A 22,752-nucleotide genomic window follows, 5' to 3' on the forward strand; every position below is an offset into this window, starting at 1 on the left:
TTGCAGGGATGTTTTTCATATATTATCCCAACAATATAAGGTCCAAATACCTTTCTTGATGTCACTTGATGCCACATGTAAAAAATGCTTACACTTTTTTGATATTATTTATTATTTCATTTATACCCTGCTTTTTTCCTCAGTAGTGACCCAAAGCAGTTTATAACACTGTTGTCTCTGCTCAATTTTATCCTCAAACTACAATTCTGTGAGGTACGCTAGGCTGAGAGCTGTTGAGGATGACGACAGGAGGGTCTTCCTGGGTTTAACATAGGTTTATTTACAGCTACCAATAAGACTAGTTAGAATTATAAAAAGCAACACAGAAGCTCTCAGTCCAAATTCCTCCAAGCCTCATTTACAACTGCTTTTCACGGGTCGCTTAACTCCGCCCATTAATTCAAAGTCTTAAAAGCACACATCACCACACGATTGACAAATCTCCTAACAATTTTTTTATGGCAGAGTAGGAATTCGAATCTGAGTCTCCCAGATCCTAGCATGGTACCCCACCACACCACACTGCCATATGTGTTAGTTAAAAACTGAATTTCCTGTAAGCAGCATTATTTTGCCAGTATTTAGGGGCACAGTAACAAAATAATTCTATTCCGTATTCTGGAAGAAAATGCCGTTTTCTGGATGCTATTTTCATACCAGTGAAAATAAGGACACCGTATTGAATCCCATCCACAATATCTAAGGAGGCCATTTCTATGGTGTGTACGCATGTGTGCGCGTGTGTATTTGTACTGTATTCCTATGCAGTGTCCCTCCCATCCAAATTACATGATTTCACCTGGTTTCGATGAGAATAACCCAGCATATTTATTTATTGTCCATTTTATTTTCTGTCTGATTGAGACTCAAGATAGATTACAAAGTGTAAATCGATAGAGGATGGGACATTCAATAAACAGTTCAATAAAATTTGGATTGTATAGGATTGCACTATGAGTTGGAATTCCTTTTCTATACATTATTCAGCAACACTTTTTGTGTGAAGTGTATTTATAAATTTCAACAAACCAAAAAAGGGTTTATTAATATATATTAATATATATATTTTATGGGCCAGTTTTAAAATTATCTTTTAAAAAACCGTTTATGGCCTGCCTCTCCACTTGAGGCTCAAGGTAAACTTCACGGGTTTGTGTGAAGTGCATCATGATCAACCTTTACAGTTGAGTAATTCTCCAGTAGTCATTACTTTCGTCTTCTTGATGTTCAGCTGTAGTCCTGCTTTGGCATTTTGTGCTTTAGTCTTCGGCAGTAATAACTAATACATGTCCTCTTGAAGACAACAATCCTGTGCACATCTACCAGGGAACATTGGATCCATCCGGCTTCACGATGGTTTCCTGATCGTGCACGATAATTATTTAGCTAAATGGGGTTAATACACGGAGGAGCTCTGGGGGTAAATTGCTTGTGGACTACAACCCTCGCTTCCGGATACTATTTTTATTAATGCGTTAAATATTGTTTGCAATTAAGGACGCTTACGCAAGTTTGTTTAATAGGTCGCAGTTTAGGGCCACAGCCTCGTATATGCTTTCAATAGGGTAAACAGCGAGGGAGGAGGGTGGATTTGGTTTCGCTCAGACTAGATTACTTCTCTTACGACAGCAACATTAACAGATCTGAGTTTCCGCAGAGGCTGCTAATTACACGACAACCTTTGCGATGGAGCCGAGTTAACGCGGAAGACAGCGGGACGGGGACAGCTAGAATGACGTCAGTTCCTATATTTACATATCCATGATGCTTTGCGTTAAAATGGACATTTCAGGCCGTTTAAAGTCATTTCAAATCGATATGACTTTTCTGATTATGATATTTTGCCATTTGCAATGTAGAAAATCTACCGTTGTTCGTGATACTACATTCAGATCTGCTCCAACAATCGCCCACCCTCACAAGAATAGCTAGCGGCAGATTCCGGGTCGCAGCGCCTCCGGCTGTATACTCATACTCTGGTTTCTCTTCAGATCGTATAAATCTTTCGCCTTTTACTAAAGATTTCCGTGGAGAGGAACATTTATGAGTTTTTCATTAATTTTTTGAGGCTCTACTTCGGTAGAGCTACCTTTAACAGTATCAAAAATAGAATATGTGTGCTATTAGTGTGAGTGTGATTGCGTTTTACGCACACGTGTGTGCAGAAACTGTGATTCGTCGCTCAGTTTTGTAGTCTATCTGGCTTGCCTGTCTCGAAGCTAAGTCTATGTGGCTTATTTTTCCAGGTAGTCATTTGTGCAAGCACCAGATTGTAAGAAATCTATGGGGTGGTGTTGCATGGGTTTCTATACAAACGATGTCTGTGGGGGTGGTTTGCCATTACCTTCCATTCCTCTACACTTCACCTCCAAAGTACTAAATTTTATCGATCCTGGAGGGATGGAAGGCTGAGTGAACCTTGAGCCAGCCACCTGCAGTGCAGTTGAACCTTTTGCACCACTGAGCTCTTAGACTTCTTTTTAAGTTGTCTAAAAACACTTTGGGTGGAGAGCATGCAATGAGCTTTCCCTCCCTCACTTCACAAAACAACAGGATCTCACTTCAGACATTTTGACGAGTTATGAAGAACTAGTAGGAAATTGTAGCCAGAACAGAAGGCCACATGAATTTTGAGTGCAGGAATAGCAAATAATCATCATGACTGAAGGTTCTTCACCTCCCTCCCCAAGAATTGGCATTTCAGCCTAAACAGTATTTACATTCTGATAAAAACAGGTATGAACTTCAAATTCAATTTAAGAAACAAACAGACATTTTCATAAATAAAAAAGAGAAATCAAGGACTAGATGAAGAATTCTGTGATTCCCACTCTAATCCACCCCCCAAGATAAAGCAAAACAAAAAAGCACTTTTATGATGCCTTAAAGATTAACTGAATTCTGGAAGCACAAGTTTTGTGGGCAATATCTGTTAGATGCGACATACTATACCCTTTGCAATCAACACCACAGTAAATCATTAATCAGCTCCCAGCTGCTGTCTCTCTGTGTATATATAACCTACTGAGACTCACTTCATGCAGCTGGTCAAATGGGTTCTGAAATGTGCTTCAGTAAATGTTTTTTTTTTCTTTAAGATGCCATCAAATCATATTTATCAAAGAAGCATCAGGAGCTTCCAGATGCAGGTACAACCCCACAGTAACAGTTTATAGAACAGCTTCTCTAGGCACCCACTCTTTGTGTATTCTGGCACCACGTTAAAATGTTTTATTTGACGGTGCTTTTAATGATAGGTAGCAGCAGCTCCATCTGCTGCTTTCTGGGTTTATAAGCTGCTGCTGCTGTTTGTGCTTGGTTATTTTAATGTCTTTTAAATATCTGAACTTTATTAATGTTGTCCACCTGGCAAATTGTACTATGAAAAGGCAGCATACCCACATTTTAAATAGAACATTTGTTTGGCTTTGCTGCATTCTTTCCCCCAGGATTCACCCAGCTGTGTGACCATTTTTACGAAAAGATGACTGGAGAAAGCAATTGTGCCTGAAAGCAGTTTCCTTCATCTATCAATGTGGCCAGAGGGAGGCATATGAAAGAAAAGAGGGAGAAGGCCGCAGGAGTTTTGCCTTGAGACAGAAGCTCCAGCAAGGAACTGGCTCGCAGGTGAGCAAGATTCCCAGTTCTAATTAATTACAGGGAAGAATTTTTTTTAAAGGTGGGCACAAGGTAGGAGCAAAACAGAGAGAAGGAAACTAGAACTCTGTCATCTGACTTTACATTGTCTAACCAGTTGTGTGTTTTCTGTTGGCCAATCAGAATTTGAGTCCAGGGGTTCTCCAACAATAGAATGTTCAGCAGACTAGACACCATGGATGTTGACGGATGGGTGGGAGGACTAAAAAGATGGGAAGAAGCAATAGGTTTCAAGTATTGCATATAGATATGTTAAGTTTTGAATAGGTACAAAATTCCATTGATGAATGACTGCTATATGGGCTATTAGATTGTGTGGAATCTGTGCAGTTCTTGCATCTTGTGTAAAATCTAGAGCTTGATTGAGCAAGAGAGCAATATTTTAATTTGGGAGGAGGGTACAGTTAATTACAAAATGTTGGTGCTAGGAAAATGCAGTTCCCACCCACATAAGCGAGTAGATTCAAATTGCTGTACATACACTGCAAATATCACTGCCATCTTTTTATTAATATCCATGACATTATTCATGAAAGGTAACACAACTTCACAACCATGCCTGGCCATGGAGTGGTCCTGCAATACTAAGAATTGTTTTTTTTTTCTAATCTGGAAAAGGCCCCTAACTCTCCCTACCAAAATGATTGCAAGCTCTTTTTTAGGACTCAGGCAATCCATTTAGAATTATTTGATGGACAGTCCTGTTTTTCACATGTTAGTTCCACACATTTTGGGAAACTGACAACCATTTGCAAATTCTCCTGATACGCTCAGTCACCATGTTGTCTTAACATGTATTCTACTCAGTATACATAGACATATTGTCAAAAAAGATTTGTAGTTACAGTCAATGAGGAGCTACACTGGAAAACAAGGAATTTGCCAAAAAGGCTCATATCCAATTCATGTATTACATGTAGATCATACCAGCATAGTGTCCAGCTCCCTCCCTGCCCCAAGTTATAGGTTTATATGTGTGTGTGCCTTCTGCAAAGCTGCAACGGCACCTGCTTTTCATGGGCCCATTTCTGGTACAAAATATGTTATCCTAAGACATTTTCAATTTTTAAAAAGCAACAAGGTTCTATATTAGGGTAAAGTGCCATCAAGTCACAGCTGAAGGGATTTCAAGGCATGAGACAAACAGAGGTATTTTGCCCCTGCCTTCCTGGGCATGGCGACCCTCGTTTGTGTGCATTCCAGCAACTTACAAAACCTCAGACTGAACATCATGGGCAAAAATTAATCAACAGCAGGGATGGGCACTTGCCTGGCGTGATGGATGGCGTGATGACCATGGTGGTTTAAACAAGTTTATTTACAGCTAACAAAAGGAATTATAAACTAGTTAACAGCGAACCAGAAGCTCTGTGTCTTAACTCTCTCAGGTTTCAGTTACCAGCTTTTCCTACATCTCTTAACTCTGCCCATCAATCCAAACTCTTAAAGTCACACATCACCACAGTGAGTATGGCAAAAGAGAATGCAGAACATACCAGCAGCAAAGAGGAGGACACAGGAAAACATAAATGGCTACTGCTTCCATTCTATTGACTCAGCAAAACTGTTGTGGCTTGAAGACTTGAAGTGAGTGTACCACATCTCTAGAAAACTAGATTTGGGTTGTATACTGTGGATTGGGACCCAAGAGTGGACTGCAGCTTTATTACAGGAAGAAGAGGAGGTTGAATTTATACCCTGCCTCTCTCTCCTGTAAAGAGACTCAAGGCTTAAAAACTGTTTTCCCTTCCTCTTCCCACAACAGGCTGATTCCTCATGGGCCAAAAACAGCAGTGTGAAAATGGAGTGAAAACGGTGTAAACCCTTTTACACCATTTTAAACCATTTTCACACTGTTTTCACACCGCTGTTTTTGGCCCATGCGGAATCTGCCTTTGTGAGATAGGTGGGACTGAGAGAGTTCTGAACAAACTGTGACTAGCCCAAGGTTACCCAACAGGAATGTTGGAGTATGGAAACAAATCTGGTTCACCAGATAAGAATCCACAACTCATGTGGAGGATTGGGGAAACCAACACAGTTCTCCAGATTAGAGTCCACCTGCTGTTAACCACTACACCACGCTGGTGTAGTAGTGATGGAAGAGGCTTTAGGTTAGGAGATTTGACAGAAAACTTGGGTTTGCCTCTGCATAATGTTCATGACATACAGCATGATGTTCAATAATGCTTTTCTACATGTTAAAGCTGAAAATAACTGATGTGTTATTTTTAGATTTTATGGCAGGGAGGGGAAAGCAGTCTAGAATAAGCTTAGAAATGGATTCCATTCTTGATAATTTGAGAATTCATTGGTACAACATATATTCATAGCTTGTTCATAGCTTGTTAATCATTTGGCTTTCCATTTGTAAATTAAGGATGCCTAAATTACAATTCAAGGATTCTCAATTGGAGACTGGGAGACTAATTAGTCTAATTCTTTTCAAGTTCTTTGAATTCTAATTGGGACTTCACCTGAGGATCAAAAAGTACATATTGCTTTTCTAAATGCATTTTACAGTCTTAAAGAGTTTTCACTATCAGATATAACATCCATCTATCAATGCAGTCCCAAGAAGAATTAGGACACTGCGGTGCAACAGTCTTCTACTGTCTGCTGAGTTCCACAGGTTGGTTATATGTTAACTCTGATTTTCTTGTTGAATTGAGTTATATGAGCACAACTGCAGCCTTAAATAACCGTTGACCACAGACTGTCTCTACTAGTTTCTCAAGTCTGGGACTTTCATTGCTCGCTTTTTATTGCAGAAAATGACATTGTAGCCCACTGCTAGAGCAATACCTTTGAGCTGCTGCTACTGTGGAGTCCCCCTCCCCCCACATTTCTATGTGGTTTCCGATGGCCCATCAGCTGAACCTGCTCTCTCTCCAGATGGTTTGTAAAGTGCTCCAGTGCCAGCTTGGCTTTCTTCTCAATGGTATTTTGCCCATCACAGTGAAACTTGATGCAATTCAACAGCTTGCTGGAACATGTTTTCTCAGATTTGAGATCTAGCTTATACCTTCACTGATTTAATTCTTTAGCTATTATATCCCAGTCATCTCAGGATTTCTCCACAGCACATCTGCAAGACACAATTCAAAAGGTTGTGCAAAGTAGATGGGGCTGAGAGTTCTGGTCCAAGGTCTTCCAGCAGGCATTATGTGGAGAAGTGGGGAACTGAATCTGGTTCTCCAGATTAGAGTCTGCCACTCTTAACCACCACACCACAGTCTTCTCTAGAATTGAACTCTCTCTCCTGACTGGGAGCTAGTGGCAGTGCGATTGCAAATTAATCCGACTACGTACCTGGCAGAAGAAAGTGGTTAGAACACTGCCTAGTGGAGTGCAGCTTCCCTGAGTCTTTTCAGGGACAACAACTAGTGAACAGAGGCATCTGTCTCACTCACACAATTATAGGGCACAAGAACACCTGACAAAATTCCAGCATGGTAACTAGCAATTGAGGGGAATAATATATTAACTTTTCATATGCTGCAGCCAAATGAATGAGAACTCCTAGGACCACCTCAGAATTGGTCCTTACACAAAATGGTTTTTGCAGTATATTTTAGTACAGGCCTTAAAATCTATCTAGTGCCTTTAGCCTGAACAGCCTATGGGCATTGGGTTAGAGTTGATGATGCACCAGGCAGCACTGAGGATTAAAACAACAACAATAACAACCTGGAAGGTTTCAGAGTTGGAGTCCATGCTTACTGACTTGGCTACTGCCAGTGAGAGATAGCCTGAGGTGCAGAATAGGGGAACAAACATAGTGACGGAAATATTAGAGTGTGGATATTCACCAGCTTTTTCTCAACATTAATCCATGAAAACTTGTTTTTGAAAAGTTGTGTTACTACTAATGTACATTAGCACAGAAGACATACATTCCTTTGCTAGAAAAAGTAAATGAATAAATGGAGCTGATATATACTGAGGCAGACCTTTGACCTGTCAAGAGCGGCACTGTCTACTCTTGCTCTGATTCATGTACTGAAAATGATTACTTCATAGGTGAGACTAGGAAAACAGAAACAACCAACTACCCCAGAATCACATATAAAGGTCCTAACTCTACAGTATTCTTGGTGAAAGAATGTAAGATTATACAAGACAATTTAAGTCAGATGCTGAACCATTTTAAAAATTCACAATGGATTCATTAATACAGCCAAGAAAACAGTGAATACTCCTTATACCCCATCCCCCCCACCCCCAATACAGTTCCTAAGTAGCCATTTTACCTTCACAACTACGTGAAGTAGGCTAGGCTGACACCATGTTTGCCTATGTTCAACCAGCAAGTTTCCATGTCAGAGGGGGAATTTGAATCTGGGTCTTCCAGATCCTAGTTTGACACTGCAACTATTACACATGCTGGCTCTCAAACTACAGTGCTTATTCGTTTATTTTATTTTAAATTTATCTTTCGACTTTTATCCCTTCCTGGTTTCCTGACCAGGAGACTTTGGGAATGCTGTTTTGAAAAGAAGAGCACTTATCCAAAATTTGTTCTTTTGTGCAGCTCTTGCACAGGAGATGCTCCTAGTGGTTTGTCTTCTCTGAACTGAATGCCACACAGCTCAATATGCCATGCTGGCTGGAGAAAACTTGAGAGAATCAGGTGAGGAGCATATTTGCAATGTGTTTTCTTCAAATTTTGAAATGAAACAAAGTCTCCAAATAATTGCATAAAAGAACAGATTCAACTGCAAAAACCCTACGTTTGAAGAAGAAAACAACAGGACAAGAGAATGGAACTGTAAAATATAGCTAAGAGAGGCAATTACTTGCACTGTGTGAAGAATTCTGCTAATTTTTAGTTCTGCTTCTGTTTGATTTGTTAGGACTTGACAATTAGATCAGCAAAATCTACTTGACAGCTTGGCTGATGTAATCCTCCGCCTTTCACCTAGTTTCAGGTGGGCGATGCAACCATGACTAAGCACATCTAGTGTGATTGCATCACTGCTTCCTGATTGGTTGTATGTCTCTATATATATGCACAGAACAGTTTGCTCTATGCGTGCTTTGGTTATCCAGTTGCTGCGCTGCACTCTGTCAGACTGTTTTGTGATTTTGGAAACAAGGAATAAAACCCTTCTGTTCTTTGAAGTGAACAATGCCTGGGTTCCTGTGTTTTCTTTTCCTTAACTGCTTCTGCTGTTACCACGACCACTGCTGAGTAAATTCTGGCCCCACCCATGAGGCCGGGCACACGCTGGATCTGGTCTTCGGGTCGGGAATAAATCTGGTCGTATCCTCTACTGATAGAGTGCCATGGTCCGACCATTATGCCCTGAAGGTCCGGGTGGACCTGCCACACCACCCCCGTCTAGGCGACGGGCTGATTTATGCCCGCCCACGGAGACTTATGGATCCATTTGGTTTCCTGAATGTTCTGCGGGACCCTGAACCCGCCGGCACGCTCGATGAGCAGGTGGAGGATTGGAATTCCCGTCTCTCCGATGCCATCAATGTTGTTGCCCCCCGATGCCCTCTTCGCCCCCGCTCCTGGCGCGCTCCATGGTATACAGAGGAGCTGCACCACATGAAGCGGGGGCTTAGACGACTAGAGCGAGTGTGGAGGAAATCTCGTGACGAAGCCGCGCAAACATCTTATAGGACGCTTATGAAAGCCTATGAGATGGCGACGAAGGAGGTGAAGAGGGGTTTCTTCTCCTCCTCCCTCGCGTCCGCTAGCCCTCGCCCAGCACAACTGTTTCGCATAATTCGGTCGCTAACCTCCCTATCGGAGAGATCTTCAAATTCCCAATTGAGTATTAGCTGTGAGGCATTTATGAGCTTTTTTGCGGATAAGATCACGTCGCTCCGCCATGACCTTCCATCCACGTTTGCTACAATTAGCGAACTGGAGACTTCCTTGCCGTCTTCGGGTCCTTGCCTGACCCAGTTTTCCCTGCTCTCTGAAGCCGCTGTCAACAGAGCCTTAGCTGCTGTTAGACCTACTACCTGTCCTCTGGATCCGTGCCCGTCCTGGCTTGTGAAAACCTGCCGGGCGGAGCTACGACCCCATCTGTTGAGTATAATCAATGGTTCCCTTGAGCAAGGAACCTTCCCGGATGGGTTGAAGGAGGCAGTGGTCCACCCACTCTTAAAAAGACCATCGTTAGATCCTAGTGATCTGGCCAATTGCCGCCCCGTGTCGAATCTTTCGTTTCTGGGGAAGGTAATTGAGAGAGTGGCGTTGGAGCAGCTTCAAGGTTTTCTGGATGATGCATCGGCTTTTGACCCCTTCCAGTCCGGCTTCCGTGCTGGGCATGGGACAGAGACTGTTCTCATCGCCGTCACAGATACACTCCGTATTCAGCTTGACCGAGGCGGATCGGCGCTGATGGTGCTGTTAGATCTCACTGCAGTGTTTGACGTGGTCGACCACGACCTTTTGGTCCACCGCCTGGCCGCCTCCGGGGCACTGTCCTTCAATGGATAGCCTCGTTCCTCCGGGCCAGATTCAGCAAGTGAGGTGCGGGGACCAGGCCTCCTGGAAGTGCTCCCAGCTTCAATGCGGTGTACCCCAGGGGGCGTTATTGTCACCACTGCTATTTAATATCTACATGCGACCCCTTGCTCCGCTGGTACGGAGTTTTGGGCTGATTTGCCATCAGTACGCTGCTGACATGCAGCTCATTCTGTTGATGGAGGGGGGAGCAGCCTCTGTGGCCCTGTGGCTCTACAGCACTCGTCTGGAGAGGCGGTTGATGGTTGGTTGCTGACAGAGCAGGTTAAAACTGGAATCCATCGAAGACCGGAGATCCTCTGGCCTCTCGGAAAGGGGGGGGTGGACTTCTTCCAGCCGCCCGGTGTGGGAGGGAGAGTCACGATTAGGCGCTGACCCCTTCTGTTTGCAAGCCTGTTTCGGGGTCCACCTGGATTTGTCTCTCTCAATGGAGACCCAGGTGGCTCCATACAACCCAGGCTGCTCCTTTTTTTCCACTCCCTCCGTCAGGCTCCAGCTGACTGGCCCCCTTCCCTCTCCCCCAAAGCGGATCTGGCCTCCGTGATCCATGCAACGGTCATCTCCAGATTAGATCATCACTGTAACTTCGCTTCTACGCAGGCCTTCCCTTGGCGCTTTGATCGCGGAGATTAAAACTGGTTCAGCATGCAGCGGCGCGCTTGCTAACAGGCAGCGCCGCCTGGGAACACATCCAGCCTGTGCTGCGCCAGCTGCATTGGCTTCCAGTAGAGTTCCGGATCATCTTCAAGGTGCTGGTGTTGACCTTTAAGGCCATACGCAGCCTGGGACCATCGTATCTTAGAGACGGCATCACCCCATATGTCCCTACACGGCGGAGGCCAATTTACTGGTGGTCCCTGGCCCTTCAGTGATGCGGCTGGCCTCCACACGGGCCAGGACCTTTACGGCCCTGGCGGAACGCTCTTCCTCCAGCTGTCCGGGCCCTGCGGGACCTTGGGGAGTTCCGCAGGGCCTGTAAGACGGAGCTGTTCTGCCGGGCCTTTGGAGGAACCAGCCGCTAATAGTGCCCCCTTCCTTCGGCCCTTGACAACTGGGCCACCCCGTCATCTAACGAGACTCGCCATGCCTCCCTCTCTGAGGGGGGAGGGATTTTTTATTACTGGAATGCTGGACGCCACTTTAATTTGCTGAGTTTTATAATTGGAACAGGAACTGAAAACTTTTTATCGCTGCCTTAAATGGTTACTTAATTTATATTGTATTTTTATACGTTGTGCACCGCCCAGAGCCCTTAGGGGATGGGGCGGTATAAAAGTCAATAATAATAATAATAATAATAATAATAATAATAATAATAATAATAATAATAATAATAATTATTTATGCAGTAAAAATCCCCAAATTTAACTGATGAAATCTGCTACTCCATAGACTACAGTGATCCCCATGGACAGGAAAAGAAAGGATAAAGAGGAACAGATTCTAAGGAAAGCCGTAACTGATTTTGATTACCCTGAACCAGATCTATTTTAATTGGGCATATGTGTGTATAAAGCAGTATCACAACAGCAGACTGCTAGAATCAGCCTTATTAGTGGGAAAAATTCAATGTAAAGTGAGAACTAAACAGGCAATGAAATGTCCTTTAGCAATATATGTCACATTCTATTCAGTTACAACACCTCAAATCTCAGAGAAACAACAGAAACAGAAACATTGCTTTATACCTGGGTGCTAGCCAATAACTAGAAAAAATGCAAACCTAATGTTGGGTTCACAGCACAGTACTGTAATAAAGCTAGATTCAGAATTTTGCTGCTGCTATCCCAAGAGAAGGGGGGGTCCTTTGATGAACAATACAGCTTGAGACAATCAGTCGGATTCAAATCCTGACGGCAGCTGAATTTGGAAACAGAAGTCCCAACAAAACAAGTGTTGGATAACTGAGCAACAACTACTTGAACAAAAGGTAAAACAGGGAAGGCAGAGTTCGCTTTGGAAACACGGAGCTTAAAATAATAATAATAGAAAAAACACACAAAAACATAAAAAGCACAATGCAGCGTTCCTCAAAGTTTGTTATCGCAGAAGCCAGCTAGTCATCCTGGTGACAAGACAGGACAAGTGTCGCACTCCTAAGTTCTAATTGTCTTTTCCTGCTCTCCATCTTGGAATGCTTTGCTGACAGTCTTATGACAAAGATGGGGGCAGCTGTTCATCTGTTACAGCTGATGGAGAGTTTGCAACAGTAAGTGGCGGGCAACAGAACAGGAATCCAAAGCACGGTTGGGTCTGCAGGGACAAAAAGAAATGGATAGACTTTATTTTCAGACTTTCAGTTGATTTGTGTCTGAATATAGGACTTTTCTCAACAAGGCAAGATCTGCAGTTTTAGATATTTAGGATCGTTTCCTAAATATCAAGACTAATCTTACATGTTCACCTTCCGAGAATAAGCAATATAATGGAGCAGCAATATAATGGAGCAGCAAAAAGATGTCTTTGTAAATTGTTTATGTAGATCTAAAGTTGAAGGCACATAATTCTAAATGAAATTAATATAAAGATTGACAGCATTCTGTTTGTTGTGGATATTGTACAAGAAAACAAAGTGTACCTTTATCCAGGAGATAATCAAGTATTGAGAAGCTAACTAAATGTCTATGACTTCTTAGGTGCAAACCTCTCTCTCTGTTAACAGAAGTAACCTGAAACATTATCACCAATTTTAATTGCTTTCAAGGCCCAGATGTCCCCATAACTCAACGTATTTCATAAGAATGTGAGGACTACATGGTGAAACTTGCTTCACAGACATTCAAACTGCCGGGATCCCAGGATCCCTCTCCCCCATCCCCAAAATAAGAAACATTTCATATTACTGCTTCAAAACTGCAGTAAGTTATTCCATTATTTTTTTGTGTTTATTCTCTTTTGAATTACCATTCATTCAGTTCATTATCCTCATACTTTCTAATTCTTTGGGCTTGGGTAAATTAACTCTAGAAGTACTGATCAGCACATAACTTCTTAATTTAGCAATGCTATATAAAATACTATATTCTGGTTATTTCTATTATCTTGAATATGCATGTATTTGTTTAATTTTTACCATGCAAAAAGAATAATTATTTTAACATGATGTATTTTAGAGTTTTTTAATATACAAAGTACATTATTTCCTTGCTTTTTGCTAAGATGACTATACCAATCTTAATTTTATGAGAGTTTTTTATGCATAATGAATAATGCATTTTTATGCATAATGACAAATCATCCAAGTTATAGGTCAAAGTCAGCTTCTAAAGAATGTCTTGTTCAGTCTTGAAAACTTATGCAAGAGTAATAGCAATGGATTTTTACCAATATAAACTAATTTTCCTTTCTGAGGAGGGACAGAACTCACTTTGTGACGAAGGCCAAGAGTACTGGGACAAGAGACTTGGGGAAATAATCCTGCTGGACCACGTGATTCACAGTCATCAGAGGACCATAAAGGCTTTGAACAGCCTTGATCTTCTCTTCACTCTAGAAAACAGAATCAAGATACAGACAGCTATAATCCTCAGGGCAACCCAGGAACCGCTCCTCCTATGAGCAGTCTTACTGATATTTATGAAATTACCAAACAGTTGCCCGCATTCCTTTCTATTCTTTGCCCACATGTACCAGAACACACTCTCCCTGCTCCTATATCCATCCCCTTATGTCGTCACTGCTGCAAACATGTTGGCAGCCTGGACTAGGCTTTGAAAGCCAAGGAAAAGCTGCTCTAACCCTGTGCTCTTTCAGCCAGATCGAAAACACAGCCCTATGGCATTTGTGTTTACAGCCAAACTACAACTTAGTTTACAACATTTGCGAAGATAGTAAGCAACACGATGCTTTTTTAAAATAAAAATCATCACTCCCAATTTTTTTAAAGAAAGCAGAAACTGCTTTAGACATTAAAACAAAAGATTTATCTACAACTGTAGATAATTTACTTTGCCCATAAAATAGTCTATATTTTCATGTCATGCTAAAAACAGAAAAGGCATTATGTGATGTACCACCTCAATTTTTAACAGAATTTCACAATGTTGTTATAGCCTATTTTTATTATCCCTCATCAGGCATGTATCAGATCATCAATGTCACAGAAACAAGAACACTTTTATTCACAGTGGTGAGATGTTGGCTTATGAACGGTTTTGGAGCACGTTTGCTAGATTGCTGTCAGGGTTTACACAACCACAACATACCACTCAAGTTGTAGCAAGTCACGCCCCACACCATCTTACCTTGAGTAAGCCCATGTGGACCAGGAGGCTAGTAATGAAAGCATCAGAATTGAAGGTAGCTGAAGAAAAGGCTTCCCTCATCAACATATCTAAAGAGACAGACGCATGTCAGTTTAAAAAGCCCAGTGCTGCACACCTTGTTCCATTTCCAGGCTACATTCCAGGCTACATTAAAGCAACAGGGCAGGCAGTGATTCACCACCACTTTGCCGATACCTCATCCAATTAAGGCAGTGCTTTGGCCACGACAGCGCAATACAGAGGAATGGATCATGTGCAACTATCACCCTTCACTTGTAATATCACAGCACAAAAGCTGTGGGACTAACTGCTATACAGGATGGAACAGCACCTTGAAGGCTACACGAGTGGCAAGAGGCTGCAGTGGCTCCAGTTTAGGGAGCCCCCATCAAACAGGGCCAAGGATAATGAAGATCTGCATTGGACAGGTAGATGACCAGCCCACTGTGATCCCAGCCTTCTTTACCTACCAGCTGCAGATCCCTTCAATTTGTTCTGTGTCGTCATGTACTATGAGACAAGCCAGAGATGAGAAGGCCCAGAAGAAAAAGTGAAAAAATACCCCACCCCCACAGGACTTTACTTTTTGGGGAGAAAAGACTGGAAATCTGCAAGATCTCTTAAAAAAACCCACAAAGTACTGAATATTCTCTTTCAGAATGAGCGAAATGCTCTTTAGGAGTTAATCAAAATATATCATATGAATTTTTTAATGTTAAAATCTACAGTATTTATTATAATTTGTTTATAGTGCAGATACAAACAACATGTTTTCAAACATACGTTCTTCATTCAAACATGACAAATTTTGTCAACAATTAATATGCTATAATGAAATAACCCTACTGAGGAGTTCGGTGTAACTATAAGAATGTTTCCAGTCCCAATAAAACACTGTGTTTACTACTAAAGTTGTTCCCTATTTTCCGGTTTTCTTTTTCTCTGCTACTCAGATGGCAAAGACTCAAATATACTATTCTTGAGCAAGGTAAATGAAGTGGTGGTGACTGGCGAACTTCAGGGATTCCTGAATGAAGCAAGATGTCTGGATCCGTTCCAAACTGGTTCAAGCCCTGTAGATGGGACTAAAATTGCCTTAGTTGCCCTGGTGGATGACATGTGCAGGGAGATGGAAAGGGGTGTGTGTGGCCCTATTAATTCTCCTGGAACTCTCAGCAGCTTGGTATCCTTCTGGATTGCCTTTCAGAACCAGGAAAGGGGAGCACTCTTCTGTGGTGGTTCTGGTCCTTTCTTGAAAGTGGGTTTCAGAGTGTGGTACTAGGGGGACTGTTGCTCTGCCTCTTGGCCTGCAGGATTCTTCAAGGTTCCATCTTGTCCTCTATCACCATCTATGAAAAGCTACTGGGAGAGGTCATCTGAAGATCTGAGCTTAGTTGCCGTTAATACACAGAACACACTCAGCACCTATCTCATGCTTCTAGCAGATCTCAGGGAGGCAGTAGAAAACATTGGGATCAGCATACCTTAAGGATTACTGTACAAAACTATCTGTTCAGCCTGGTCATCATTGCAGGCTCTACTTCAGTTAAATGATACTGAAGAAGGAATTGTGAGGTTCCCAGACTCATTTAGTTTACAGCCAAGCTTCCTAGATCTTCAGACCAAAGAGACATGCTCACCTGTTGTTTCATGCACTGCTGTTTTCACTGTTGTTTCATCTTTGAACACAGAAGAGATCTTCAGAAAAACCATAACTACCTTCTCAACATCAGATGTGTCTGTCTGAAAGAAACACAGTTTCAGAATCTGAGAATGCCAAGCCTATGGCAAGATATCTGGTTGCTAAGAAGAAGAATTGGCCTATGCTTGTGCTTTGTTACACTTCAGAAACAGCATGATTTTATAAGGAAAGGCACACAAACATAGGCAGTTTCTGAGATCTAACCATACCAAGCATTGTTAAACAAAGTTACACACTTTGAAACTGAAAATTCACAATCTGAAAATGGGTGAAGTCTTTCTGAACAGAATAGTCACAAGAATGACACATGAACAAAATGAAGAGATCATTTTTAAAGTGTTCTTGGAGGAGTATCTATGCTGTAATTCACTTTGCCCTCCAAGTAATAGGCTTTTTAGTATCTTAGTAGTCCACTCTGCTCAAGTCAATAGAGCTCAAGCAGGAAGTTAGATATATCCGGCTGTCAAAGTTCAAGTTCCATCCTGGCACAAACTCATTCAGTTGCCTTTAAAAAAGTACATTCTCCTCATTTCAGTTTCCTGTCTGTGAGGAATACATTGTAGCAACTTGGCCTAAATCACACTAACACATTTAACTTGGGTATGAGGCTATTGCACAGAGCCCTAAAAACACCTTTATGTCTCTTGGCAGCTCTCTCAGTACATTTTCAGCGCTTACAAGATCTAGTTTCTAACGAAAGCCTTAAACAGGGCACAAAGTTGATTCCCGCAGAAGTTAGTTATCTCGCCTTATGGCATCATGGGACAAATGCAACTCCTTGTCTTCCAGAATCCTTTCATAGCTTTTGGGGGACAATTTTAGTGTTTACATTCTGAATTTATTTATTTATTTATTTATTTATTTATTTATTTATTCGATTTTTAAACAGCCCCATCCCCTAGGGGCTCTGGGAATTCCCTGAGACATGTCAGAAAGCCAAATTCTCAACTGCAGCCTTGCAACAAGTTATCACAAGCCATTTCATATTCAACACAGGAAGAAGCATTTAATGAAGAAATCTAGTCAACTGGTCTTCATACAGGTTATCCCCAGATAAATGCATTGGAATGATTTTCTGCTTGCACAGGAAACTAATGCCCAGGCTGCTTGCAGAACTACTCAAAGACTGGACCTTATTACACAAACTACATGTTGCTGAACCCAGTACCTGACTGACGTTTCAGTTAGTAGACTAACTCTGCTCTGTGACTCACACGTGACCTTTTGGGGAACTGTCTGAACACTTCTTCAGTAAAGAAAACCATGCATTCAGTAAAGAAAAAGAAATCCTTGCAGAATGACTGTCCCAGCAGCCAATTAAAAGGGCAGAAACTATTGGTGAAGAAGGCAGCACCAAGCACAGAGGAGTAGCTCCTATTTGATTAACAAAATAGTGACTTACCTGCTGAACTATCAAGGTTGAACACTTGGGGCCCAGTCGCAACAGTTTCTCCGGAGAGGGGAATGCAAGAAACGTGCCAACGTCTACAGGAGGAAGAGTGGAAGACACTGGCGTGGACTCCTGAAACAGAGAGCTCTGAACATTAGCCCATCTTTACATGTACCACAGATCTCAATCTGTGCCACAAGCCCCAGAATGGCAAAGGACATAGCCAAACTAGAAGGAAGGGGCAACAACTATGAGCTTATTAAACTTACTGGGCTCACAAGTACCAACAGAAGACTCTAATAATACGCACACCTCTCTTCCTACATCAGTTTCTCTTCCCACTACCTGAAGATAACGGAATCTGGCTGTACTTACATGAGTCTCTAAAATTTTTTTAGGTGTCAAAAGTTCTTGTTCTCCCTGCCCCCTCTCCTGCATCTGAGGAGGTTCTTCTTCTTCTTCCTCTTCCTCCTCCTCTTCCTCCTCCTCTTCTTCATCATCCTCATCCTCATCGTCATCATCATCTTCTTCATCATCATCATCTTCCCCTTCATCATCACTAAATAGAGGAAGTTTTAGAAGAAATAGTTATCAATCTGCAAGATGCCATTTTATGGATTTCTTATCACCTTAAGAGTAGTAGTAAAAATGTAGAAGAACTTGCAGAAATTGGCAATCTTTGCAGCAGGTCTTTTTTTTTGCTGCTGCGTCACATCTGACTTAGAGTGCTTTCAAGGCAAGAGACATTCAGAAGTGCTGTGCCATTGCCTGCCTTTGTGTGGGCTGAGAGAGTTCTGAGAGAACTGTGGATTTTTAAATTTGTCCAGTACTAAAAATGGCCAGTTTTGGGGAGCACTAAAAAAAAACTCCTAGGGATTTTTCCTCTTTTGCAATGTGTGAAATATTTTAAAATTTTGTCAAAAGATAGTCAAAAATATATTAGACAATCTACAGCACTAGATGAGAATTGTTATGTGTACATATACAACATTATTTCAAGAATGTCTGTTTAAATATTAATGATTTTGGCAACAATTATTCTACTATAATGTTCAATGATATCTAAAAATGCTGGTAGATCTAAATATTGGTGACATTAGAATGTTTCTGTCCAAATAATGCAATTTTGTTCAGATTTTTTTCTACCTTCAGGGTTTTTTTTTCAGATGGCAAAATGTAAAGATATATATGCTAGAATAGCATAGGATGCAGCAATTTGGACCTCTCTCAAGTATTGGGTGCTTTTGAATTTTTCTTAAACTGAGACTTTTTTAAAATTCCAAAAATATGCTAAATACTACAATTGTACAGGCTATGTGCTGCATTTTATGTTGCTAAATTGATAAAACAACTAAAACAGGAAAATAAATATTGCATCTATTTCAATTTCCCTTCCAATTTCAATTTCTTCCCCCTGGACAACAAAACCCCACAGTTTTCCCCATCATGGCTTTAACGTGTTTGGACATTTTACAACTTTAGCAACAAATAATCAAACTGTAAGTTCCAGACAATTTATATTGGACATATTACTCTTCCAAGGAACAGGTCAGGAAAAGAAATACCATATATATTTCTTCAGAAGTTGATGTGGGCCAAAACTAAAGAGACTAAACAGGAAGTACTCCTGTTTTTCCCCAACAATGGTTTCTCTGAAAATATGCTCAGGAACTGAAACTACATTTACCTATGGTCGCAATGGTTAACCAGCAGTGTAATCCCAAATAATCAACAGACAAGTGTAGTAGTGCACTGCCGACCCAGCAGTGCCGTAGTAGAACGTTGGGACGCCAACGGACCTGCGGCCTTGCCGGTCGCATCGCACCCCCACTCCTCATCCCCCCATGATGTGCGGGTCATGAACTGTCTGGCTCAATCACCGGGCGCAGGGACAATGGTCTTGCCCCCAGGTGAGGATTAGGCTCAGACGCGTACGCTCCTCTCCGCACGTAGCCAGATGAGATCATGCATCACATGATGATCTCCCGACCTCCCGCTCTCCCGGAACTCCCCCCGGTCCTCCCTCCTACACGCCCCCAATAGGATAACAATAAAAGGTGCCAGGAACCCGGCCAGGCGGGGGGGGCTTCGCTTCGACCACCGGACCTCCGGTCTCCCGCTGCTGGCGATCTCCACCAGATGTTATCTCGGCGTCTCGTCTCGTTCTTCACGCTGACCGCGTGGAGTGCGACTACAAGCTGGTGCCGAAACCACGGGAATCCTCAGACCTCCCACCCTGCTCACCGTCGCCTGGGGAAGGGCCGCTGATACCGGAAGTCCGCTGGATGCATCCAGGGACCACCGTTCCGGTATCGCCTGTCCTCTGGATAAGGCGCTGTCAGAGACTGTACGCGTCCTAGGACACTCTCTCTGGAGTCGGCCAGAACACCGGTGAGTATGGGAGCTTGCAAAAGCAGGGCTTATGACAAGCTTACGTTGACCCGAACTGGCGTTAGCGAGGAAATGCGGCAGGAGTCCCCGGTAAAGAGAAGGGAGCTGCGCCAAATTGGTTGAGAAGATTGAAGCTCAGTGTCCATGGTACCCAGAGGGAACATTGAATCTTAAGGACTGGGAAAACATCAGGCGCACTCTTCGCTGAGCCTGTGGCGCCGATGTACCGGCTGCTACTGGCGTGGAGACAATGTTTTGTATGCATCAGCCTGAACCCTCTGGCTCCCTTGCTGTAGGCCGCCCTCCTTTCGATCTTTCACCTTCAATTTCAACCCCGGAATTTTCTCTATCCACTGGTGGGCGCCTGTCCTCCCTTCTGCCCCACTCGCAGCTTCGCCCAGATTCAAACTCTCCCTTGGCTCGGCCGCCCCCTCCCCTTACTCCGCCTTCATTTTCCGAAGCCACTGCACCTCGGTCAGCGCCACGCAATGCGGGACAAAACTCTTGCAGAGCGTATTAGCCCACGATCTGCAGAAGAAACCCTGGCCGGAAGAGCGCCCGCCCGATATTCTTGCATTGTGCCCCATCCACTTCACAGATACTGAGGAGGATGGCATGATTCGGCGGGTTGTCGAGTGCCGCCCCCCTGAGCTATAATATCATTACCGAGCTCCGCGAAGCAATGCGGGGACGTAGGAGTCACTAGCCCCTACGTGAGAGGCATGCTGGAAGCCATCGCAAGGAACCACCTAATGGTTCCAGATGACTGGAAGACCACCTTTCGCATGCTCCTGAGCCCTGCGCAATTTGTGGTCTGGGAAAGTGAGTTCCGCCAGCAATGCTTCAACAGAGCAGCCACCTCTGTGGCGCCCTACACCACCCGCTCAGCTTTGCGGCTTCGATGCTTTTGCCAATCCGCAACGATCAGATTGTCCTGCCTGAGGCCACCCTTCTGATGCGCCTCTGGAGTGCGCCTACAAGGCATTCCAATGTCAAAGTCCCCAATGCCCGGCCAATGGCTTAGGATTTCTCCTCCATCCGGCCAAAAAAACCCCAAGAGCCCTATGCCGAATTTGTAGACAGGAAAAAAACCAGGAAGCGCTCAAGAGGCAGGTAGATGGCGAAGAGGCCCATGAGCTCCTCATGCATCTCGCAAAAGAGAGCAGCTTCCCGCGGAGTGCCTTGGAGCAATCACGGGCCTGGGCAAAAATCCTGAACTGGCCGACATGCTTAAGGCTTGCCAGGACATCGGGTCCTCAGCCCACCAAGCCCCTAGCCTCCTGCACTCTCCACCGGTGGGAGACAGTCTCAGGATGACTGCTTTGCTGCGGCAGACCCGGACACTTCCGAAGGGGAGTGTAGGCAGCCCGATGGGGGGGCCTGGCCCGATGGAGGTCCTCCCCCAGGAGGAGAAGGCCACCTAAAACCCGGTGCCCACGTTGCCAGAAGGGCTTCCATTGGAGCTGACTGCCCGTCGGGAAACTCCCTTCAGGGCGTCTCTCCAGCCCAGGACCAAGGAGGAGAGTAGGGGCAGACCCAAGCGCCCAAGGCCCCTGCCAAAACCACCCCCCCTCTGGTGGCATCTGGCTCGCATGCACCCAGCCCATCTCCTTTAAGTTCCCCGACGAGGTTCTTGTCACCCCAACCCAGTATGGCCCAGGCCCATCCCTACCGGGACAATTGGGCTAGTGCTGCCAAAACCTCTGCAGCTGAACAGGGACTGTTCATGCGTCGAGTGATGATAGACTCCGCGCACCAAGGACCCATCCACCTCCAGGTCACCATGGACAAACTATCCCACAGGAGCTGCCCGCCGGAGCCAGCTGCATCAGCTGATTCTCTTGCCCCATGCGCTGCCCGCTGCCGACCCAATAAAGGCTACGAGCCCCAGCAGCCAACGTAAAGCAGCCTACACCCACCGTCGCAGCGGTGGAAGGCGCCTATCCGGAGCTCCCGTCCATATCTGGAGCTTCATGCCATAGAAGGATGTAAGTTCAAGGGCCTGGTGGACACCGGCGCTGATGTTACTGTCATCAGAGCAGCCGAGTGGCCCACGACCAATGGCCGACCGAGGCTTGCCAGCACATCTGGGGGGTGGGGAGACCAAACCCAGCGAGGCCAGACATCCGCCCGCTCACGGTCCAACAGCCCAGGACTCGAGCGGCAGCTCACAGTCCGCCCCATCGCTTTGGACATCCATGTCAATGCAGGGGAAGGGACCTCATGAGTCAGGTCAACGCGACTCTGGTTTGGGGCCGGGTAAGAGCCGTCACAGGTCGTTGATCCCAATCTTGCCCTCCGAAATTATTTTTCTAATTTCCACCGGAAATCTGTTTCCCTCTCCCCTCCTCTTTTCCTTCTGTTTTTTCGACCAGTAAAGGCGGGAGGGGCCAATTGGCTGACTGGCATCCACTGGATTAAAAAATCAGGGCCCGAATCACAATCTGCATGCTTTACTGTCAGGACCAGGCCCCAGTTTAAAAAGGGGCTGCAGCCATTATGCCCCTAATACCCACAAGGGGTTGCTGCAAACACAGATCCTCTCAAGATTTGGGTGGGTGGTGTTTACCCTTGCCTTCGGCCGAAGCAGCCCCTTAAGGAGCGGTCTCGTGAGCGGCAACCCAGGATAGTTCGATCACAAAATTGTGGCACCAACCAGCTTCCTGCATTAGTCACCACGGCCGCGGTAAGTGCAGCTCCCTTGCAAAGAAACCCCCCCCTTTCCTTTTTCCTTTGTGTGTGCGAGGAATTTGCCTCTAATTGCCGGATTGCTTCATCCCGGGATGCACCCATCCCCAAAGGTGCTAAAGCCCCCTTTGTGTTGCCTGATTAAGCATGCATACCCACAATCCCCCCA

General features: G+C 44.2%; 1 protein-coding gene and 1 non-coding gene across 2 annotated transcripts in view; one reads left to right on the plus strand and one right to left on the minus strand.

Annotated features, from left to right (window-relative positions):
* The first annotated feature begins 1,971 nt into the window (after nucleotides 1-1,971).
* Nucleotides 1,972-2,087, plus strand: LOC125435975. The gene has a single exon (XR_007244955.1). It is a non-coding gene; the product is annotated as a U5 spliceosomal RNA (small nuclear RNA).
* Nucleotides 2,088-11,607: 9,520 nt separating this feature from the next.
* The window catches only part of RANGAP1 (Ran GTPase activating protein 1), a 29,360-nt gene continuing 18,215 nt past the window's right edge, over nucleotides 11,608-22,752 (minus strand). The window contains exons 11-16 of the mRNA XM_048501426.1: nucleotides 17,880-18,063; nucleotides 17,517-17,636; nucleotides 16,053-16,155; nucleotides 14,392-14,480; nucleotides 13,515-13,636; nucleotides 11,608-12,400 (exon numbers count right to left, since the gene is read on the minus strand). Coding sequence (XP_048357383.1) covers nucleotides 12,331-12,400; nucleotides 13,515-13,636; nucleotides 14,392-14,480; nucleotides 16,053-16,155; nucleotides 17,517-17,636; nucleotides 17,880-18,063 — 688 coding nt within the window. The 3' untranslated portion in view covers nucleotides 11,608-12,330. The remainder of the gene's footprint in view (nucleotides 12,401-13,514; nucleotides 13,637-14,391; nucleotides 14,481-16,052; nucleotides 16,156-17,516; nucleotides 17,637-17,879; nucleotides 18,064-22,752) is intronic.

This window comes from Sphaerodactylus townsendi, linkage group LG06 (genome assembly GCF_021028975.2).
Source record: "Sphaerodactylus townsendi isolate TG3544 linkage group LG06, MPM_Stown_v2.3, whole genome shotgun sequence".
Lineage (NCBI taxonomy): Eukaryota > Metazoa > Chordata > Lepidosauria > Squamata > Sphaerodactylidae > Sphaerodactylus > Sphaerodactylus townsendi.